The sequence below is a fragment of the Taudactylus pleione genome, unplaced genomic scaffold (genome assembly GCF_031769625.1).
Source record: "Taudactylus pleione unplaced genomic scaffold, aTauple2 ptg000065l, whole genome shotgun sequence".
Lineage (NCBI taxonomy): Eukaryota > Metazoa > Chordata > Amphibia > Anura > Myobatrachidae > Taudactylus > Taudactylus pleione.
The window spans coordinates 7,795,360-7,803,516 of NW_028284467.1; the positions used below are offsets into that span (position 1 = coordinate 7,795,360).

The 8,157-nt window shown below is 44.4% G+C and overlaps 1 protein-coding gene across 1 annotated transcript in view; it reads right to left on the bottom strand.

Moving 5' to 3' along the window:
- Positions 1–8,157, bottom strand: part of CDK4 (cyclin dependent kinase 4) — a 65,351-nt gene that overhangs the window by 13,493 nt on the left and 43,701 nt on the right. Inside the window, exon 3 of the mRNA XM_088465926.1 lies at positions 7,724–7,859. Within this exon, the coding sequence (XP_088322052.1) occupies positions 7,724–7,859 (136 nt within the window). The remainder of the gene's footprint in view (positions 1–7,723; positions 7,860–8,157) is intronic.

An 8,157-nucleotide genomic window follows, 5' to 3' on the forward strand; every position in this document is an offset into this window, starting at 1 on the left:
GAACTGCAAATCTGTGAGAAAATCTACAGTATTTTTCAGCTACAATTTAGAAATGTAATAAATATTCCTGTATATTAACTCAGCTGTGAAAGAAACCCTGTTCAGTCGCAGCTGCTCCGCTTCCTCTGCGGATGAGTCACACTCATTGTTCCCATAAAAACTCAAATCAAGTGGAAAGAGACGGTTTGTGTGTTTAATAAACATACTCCAGAACTTCCAGGTCAGCTAATCCCAGGAATTTTTATGGTAATATAAAAATCAGAGCAGGTCATCCAAAGCATGCATTTCCATACACACACAGCAGCGTTTTACACAGGGGGCATGTACATAAACATACACCAGGCATGTACATGCAAACATACACTCAGCCAAAGCAGCATTATGAATACACATACACAGCATATACCCATACATACACATACACAGCATATACCCATACATACACAGCATATACCCATACATACACAGCATATACCCATACATACACAGCATATACCCATACATACACATACACAGCATATACCCATACATACACATACACAGCATATACCCATACATACACATACGCAAACAAAATTAGAAATACACATAAGGAATGTGCATAAATGCAAACAAAGCACCATTGTAAATGACACAAAAGGGCAGCATTGCAAACACACACAGTATGTAAACAAACACACACAAGGCATATGTACATATACACACAGAGCATCATAGAAAATCTTGCCAGATTCCTTATTTTAGATTTCTTTTTAAAAGGTATTAAAATGACGCTCTTGGGAAAGGTCTTTCATGAAAAGATAGTACTATTTTAGCAGATGACAAATACACACAAATTAAATATATATCACAACATACTAGTGGCTCACTTTGACCACCATGTATATATGCAAGTATGTTCTAAAGTCCATGTTCTTTAGGTATAATGTCTTGAATGACTGTAAACATCTTGAAATATTTTCTCATATTTCCTTGCATTATTCCTCGATAAAGCAAGTTAGCTGGGGAGTGGCAATTGACAGAAGTTTTTGCCACAGATTATCTACTAAAGGCCATGTCCTTGGGTGACCCTGCCAATTTTCTTCATTTTATACCACTCCATTGTTGCCTTTTGCTGTGCAGTTAGGATCATGGTCCTCTTGAAAGACAAACTTCCCCGGTTTGAGCTTTAAAGATGAAGAAAGCCGGTACAGAAATGGTTTGTAATGTGCACCCATTAATCTTCCCCAAACACTATGCTAGCCAACACGGCTAAACTTCATGGTGGTGCACAGTTTAATTTGTACTACGCATATTTCGCATTCTGGTCAAAAGGTTCCAATGTAAGCCTTCCAGCTCCCATCCTAACTTGCTGCAACATGCTCCTTCCTCAGTTTACCCCATCTGTATCACACCTGTTTGTCTGCCCCTCTCCTTTAGAATGTAAGCTCTTACGAGCAGGGCCTCTACCCTCTTGAGCTTCTCCTTACTTTACTTTCACCTACTTCTTACCCCCCACCAGGGCACCTAACACTTGGTTGCTTACGCTCTAATAATAATAAATAATAATAATAATAATGTACACACAGGACATGGTCCATTGAGGGCTATTTCTGTGAAAAACCTTGCAGAATGCTGAGCCATGTGCTTTTATTCTTCTCTAATAGACAGACTTTGGCTTTGGGGTGGCAATAGGCTCTTAATTTTAAGGGCCACCACTTCAAGAAGAAGATACAAACATTAGTTTTTTCCTACTATATAATGGTGAAATGGTATCTAAATTAAAGAATATCTTCTGCATCACTGAATTTAAATATTACTCAATTTACACAACTATATAATTTATTTACATTTTCTTATATAGCACAGCATATTCCGTTGCGCTTTACAATTGTAAACATTAATAGAACAAACCTGGGTAATAACAGACCGATATATAGATAATCTATAGGATATATATGTTCTTTATATACAGTGAGTTGTGGCTCCTTCTGAGCTGCAAATGCGCAGAAATGTCACATGTTTCGTCAGCTCCTATGTTTCTCATCATGGTAATGAACACCTGAGCACGGTATGCAATCGGGAAGCTGCCTTAATACCGGCAGCCGGCTTCCCGACTGTCATATACCGGCGAGGGATGAAATGCCGGGCGTCTAGACGTAGATGCCTGGCATTTCCCCGACGCCGGGAGACAGGCGCCCGGCATCCCGATCGAAGGGATGCCGGGCGCCGCGAGCGGACAGCCGCTGGGGGGGGCTTAGGTTTAGGGCACCCGGGGGGGATTAGATCAGGGTTAGGCACCCCCCCGGAAGGGTTAGGCTAGGGGGAGGGAGGGTTAGGGTTAGGCACCCCTGGGGGGGACTTAGGTTTAGGCAGCAGGGAAGTGGGGGGTTAGGGTTCGGCACCACTAAGGAGGGTTAGGTTAGATAGTACTTACCTATCCACGATCGGGATTTCCAGCGATGTCGGGCTTCCGCTGCCGAGAGCTCTGCTGTTGTCGGCCAGGCGCTGCCGGGAATCCCCAATTCCCCTGAGCACATGTGTAGAAGGTTGTTTTAGACATGCAGAGAATCCTGCACAGGTTGTATTGATAAAGAAAAAAAACAAAAAACAAAACATTTTTTTGCTCATTTACTTACCGTATTATACTCGAGTATAAGCTAAGTTTTTCAGCACATTTTTTGTGCTGAAAAAAGTACCCCCTCGGCTTATACTCGAGTGAAGTGTAGCGCTGACCGGATGGAGTTCGGTCAGCGCTACACAGCACAAACACACAGCCGCCGGAGCCGGCAGCTGTGTGTTTGTTGTAATCAGCAGCCACTGAGAGTCTGTCAGACTCTCATCGGCTGCTGCTGCTCCCACTGCGGGAGCCATCTTCTGGCTCCCGCAGTGGGTAATGGGAGAGACGTCGTCTCTCCCATAATGCAAAGCGGCCAGAGGAGCTGTTAGCAGCGGGACCAAGAGCAGGGTTTCAGGTAAGTGATTTTTTTTATTTAATCGTATTACGTCTCACTCTACTGGGGGGGGGGGGGGGCACTGCCAGGGGGAGATTATTACAGGGGGCACTAAATGGTGGGGATTATTACAGGGGGCACTAAAAGGGGGGGGGATTACTACAGGGGGCACAACCAGGGGGGATTACTACTGGGGGCACTACCAGCTGCTGCATTTCCCACCCTAGGCTTATACTCGAGTCAATAAGTTTTCCCAGTTTTTTGTGGTATAAGTAGGTACCTCGGCTTATATTCGGGTCGACTTATACTCAAGTATATACGGTAAGCGCATTGTACACTCTAATGCCTTCATTTATCTAATTTTATATTTTTTAACATATAGCAAATGTCAGTGTTTCCAAAACGGTCTTTAAGCCACTAGCGTTCAGACCTTCAGGTCGCCGAGGTGCAGTGCCCGCACTGACCAGCGTTCACTGAACGTCATTCAGTGCAGAAGTCCAACCTCCTATCTCGCGCACGCACATCGCTGGTCCTTGCCGGCTATCCATTACATGACTCTGAACAATGCGACCAAAATCACCTGCTTTTGGTCGCATTGTTCTAAAAGTTGTGTAATGGATAGGCCCCTTAACAGCCTACATTTTGAGAATATCCATGCTTAAGTAGATTTTTATTAATAATGTGACAGAAGCAGCTTGATGAATTATGAAGTGCATAGGGATATACTGTGTGCTCAGATTCAGCCAGTCAGCAAACTTGATTGACAATAAAGATGGACAATGACCCAAAACATACTGTGAGAGCATCTCAGGTTTAAGGCAAAGAAGTGGAATATTCTGCAATGGCCAAGTCAATCACCTGATCGAGTATGCATATCACTTGCTGAAGACAAAAACTAAAAAAGGCAGAAAGACCCATAAACAAACAACAACTGAAGACAGCTGCAGTAAAGGCCTGGCAAAGGATAAAGAAGGAAAGCCAGAATTTGTGTCAGTGTTCAAATATACATGGATCTAACTATATCCATGTCTCTCTCTATATAAGACAACCTTTTAATTGTGGCTAAAAAGAAAGTGAGAGACAGAAAGACAGACCGAGAAACCTCCGGAGTGAGAAGGATCCTTTGGGACCGTATTAGAAGATACTGAAGCTCTTATGAGCAGGGCCCTCTAACCTCTTGTACTTCTCCCTACTTTAGTTTCACCACTAGGGCACCTAACACTTGGCTGCTTATGCTCTGTTGCTTATCCGGGTGTTATGATCACTAATGTAGCAATATGTATTATCCATGTCCTGGTCCTGTATTGTATTGTTCTGTAAGTCGCTTGTCTACAACTTGTTTATGTGCTTTGTAAGACGCTGTGGAACATTTGTGGCGCCATATAAATAAATTATAATAATACTGCCCACCAGGAGAGGATCAATTGTTGCAGAGGCCTGGAGTGGAACTGAGCATATTCCACCATGTCAAAAAGGTAGATACCACTTACCCCGGGCCTGCATCGCTGATAGAATGGATACCTTACGCTTGCGGAGCAACTGCGTACTTGCAATATTAGGGCCGAAATCTTGTCCTCTGGCAGAAACACCCTTTGTGCTTGAGAATCCAAAAGTGCCCCCAGATGTACCATCTGCTGTATTGGAGAAAGTGAATTTCTTACAAATGATGATCCAGCTGTGCTTCTGTAGGCAGGCAATGGTCAGTTGGAGATGGTGTTGTAGAACAACTGGAGATTGTGCCAATATCAGAAGGTCGTCCAGGTATGGCACTATTCGGATTCCCTGATGACTGAGGTCAGCCATCATAACCGCCATTATTTTGGTGAAGACCCATGGGGCCTTTGATAGACCAAAGGGCAGTGCCTGAAATTGGAAATGTTGTTCCAGGACAGCAAACTGTAGAAATTGTTGGTGGAATGGTGTAATAGGCACAGGCAGATAGGCATCCTGAATATCCAGGGGAGCCATAAAATCCCCAGGTTTCAATCTCCAAAATAATTGACCGAAGAGTTTCCATACGGAACTTTGGTACACTGATAAACTTGAGGGTTTTCAGATTTAGAATAGGTTGATGAGACCCATTTGGTTTCTGAACCAAAAATATATTGGAATAATAATCCCATTTTCTGTGGGTCAACAAGGAAGGAAGGGTCATCACCCCTACCCTCAGCAGAGAGCAAATAGCCTCCTGGAGGGCCAAGGCCTTAATAGAATCTGATAGGGGAGTTGTGCAAAAACATTTCTGGGGAGGATGCCTTCGGAAAGTGAGGGCATACCCCTGAGAGACCACTTCTCGGACGCAAGTGTCTGTTGTTGGTTGATGCCAGTGGTCCGCAAATTGAAGAAGTCTGCCTCCCACCCTAGGGTCCCCCAGGAGGGGGCCCGACCAATCAGGCAGAGGGTTTGTCGTCCTGCTTAGAGGCTGGACGTCTGACCGGCCAGGACCTCTTAGCTTGCTGCTTGGTGGTCCTGCGAGAACTAGACAGTCTGGAGGAAGACTGTACTTTTGCTCTACCCTGAGAGCGAAGGACCGAAAAGAAGACTCCCTAGACTTTGAAGTAGCCATTGATGACTGACCTGCAGATTTTGAAGCTGCCAGAGTAGCTACTATCTTATCCAATTCTGCTCCAAAAAGTAGGTTTCCATAAAAAAGTAAGGATTCCAGAGCCTTCTTGGATCCCGTATCTGCTTTCCAGGACCTTAACCAAAAGGGCCCTATGAGCAACAACAGAAGTTGCCGATGCTTTAGAAGCCAGGAGCTCAGCATCTATTGCGGCTTCTCCCAAATAGGAGGCCACTTCCCATATGTGGGAGATATATGACAGCTGTTCTCTGGTAGCAATTGGTAGAGTATTCTCCTATGCTCCCATCCATTCTTCAACAGCCTTGGATACCGAAGCCCCAGCTACAGCCATAGCTGGCCGAGTAACAGCTACAGACAATAAAAACACTGATTTAAGACATGCTTCAAGTTTTCTATCAGTAGGATCTGTAAGGGAGGATGCTGATGGTATAGGTAACGTAGCACTCCTGATTAAATGTGTCACATGAGCATCCACAGTAGGAGGGACTTCCCACTTTAGCATCTTGGTACATTCAGTAAGAGCGAAAAGATACAATCAATGTAACTCAGCTTTTACCACCTTCTGGTGTTTACACACTGGAGCCTTCTGTCTAGGAGCTGGCTCATCATCCTGTATATTTAGGATTGATTTGACTGCCCTCACCAAAGGAGGGACATCTAATGTAGAAGGATGGTCCTTCTCTCCTGAATTTGACCCTGGAGAAGAACCTGGCGCATCCCCCGATGATGTGTCTGAATCTACATGCTGAGCAGAGTGATAAAATTATATAGTCCGCTTAGGTGCTTTAGAGGCTACCGGTCTCTGACTTGAGTGCTGTAACTGCTGTGGGTATCCCATTAAGGGAGGCAGCATGGGAGTAGCTAAACGGTCCACTAACTGCGTCATAACCCGAGAAAAGGAGGACACCCAAGATGGTTCCTGTACAGGGGTTTGTAGATTGGACTGGTGAGGTGTTCTTTAAACAGGATGGTTTGTGTGTGGTCTGTTAAAGTACTGAGGGGACAAGCCCGCCAAACAACTTTTACATGAAACCAGCAGCGGGGCCTTAGTTTCTTATTTATCCTTATAAGACAGACATAAAAGAAGTGCAAATATGACTGTCTTCAAAAATAACAATAAATGTGAAGTACAATTTGAAAAAAAATATATATTTTATATATATATATATATATATATATATTATATATATATATATATTTTCCCCACACACCTGTAGCAAAGGTTTGAGGAGAAATAGTAGTAATAGTTATATCTGACAGTACAGAAAAGGTATACAGGGAGACTAGACCCAAACCTCCTGGGACCAGCAGCTTCAGCACAACAATGATCGTGATCGCTGTGAGTCTCATACACAGAGGAGGGTAGGAGGAGCAATCCAGACACAGGAAAACCTCAGCTGGATCAGCGTCTGCTGTAACAACTCCCGGGTGCACTGGCCTTATACATGGCCGCCGCCTCTGTCCCCAACGCCAGACTGACTAGTGGGGGAGTGGATGTAGCGGTCGCCCCACTACAGCGACCTCCAACCGCCGGAGGTACAGAGTGCCCAGTGGTTCCATGTGAGCGGGGAACCACCTAACCTGTGTCCCCGTGCTTCTGGCAGCAATCCCAGGTCCCAGCATCGCCGCTAGCCAAGCTCCACTGGTGCCCACCGAAATCACCAGGCCGGTTTTACTGGTGTTTCGGCGCCGGCGAGGGTAGGTGGAGCAGCAGCACAGGTTTCCTTTAGGATCGCCTAGCGCTGAATACGCTGAACTAAAATAAAATAAAACAATATAAAAAGCTTGGGATTGCCTGAGCAGTCCCCCTGTTATAAAAAGGTATGTCTGAATCCTACCGCACCAAACTCAACACCGAATGCCTGCAGCAGGGTATATGTGGAGGAAGACCAGAGGCATCCTTGGAGCTGAAAGCTTAACTGTTTGGTGCCTGGATCACTCCAACCACATTTCCCCATGGAATCCCTATGGACCCTGAAGAAGAAAGTACAAATTTATTTTGTGGTCCCATGACTGTCAGATCGGTGATACATTTAAGTAAGAACCACCTATTTTGGTGTCCTACAACAATTGCTCAGACACTTGGTGTGTGAGACAGTCAGGTTGAGCAGCACGGGTCTAGAGTTAAACAATTAATGTATTACCTGTATGTGAGAGGGCTCACATGTAAAAACACTAAATCGACCAAGACTTAAATATCAAATACCTTAATGGTATCCAGAGGCAAACCAGGAGGTGGGACCTTATTCAAGTAAGTCTTTAGGTCTTGGTCCACATGCTCAAAAACCAGGGTCACTTTAGTTTCGCGGTCTGTCCGGGCAGAGGCGCAAACATCCATCAGTCTGAGGAAAAAACAATGGAATAAGAAATAATTTTAAAGATATTTACATTTTTATCTAGGCAGCTGTATCATCTCCTAATGAAGCACTGAGGTTCCAGGCCTCAGTTATTTAAGAAAAAAAAAGGGGGAAAAAAAAATAAAAAAAAAATAGGATTTTGGTACTTACCAATAAATCCCTTTCTCCTATTCCACAGGGGACACTGGAGCCTCAGTACAATGGGGTATAGGAGTGTGTTAACAGAGAGCTGGCACCTTTAAATAAAAAACTACAGGTAGCTAGCTCCTCCCCCTCTATACCG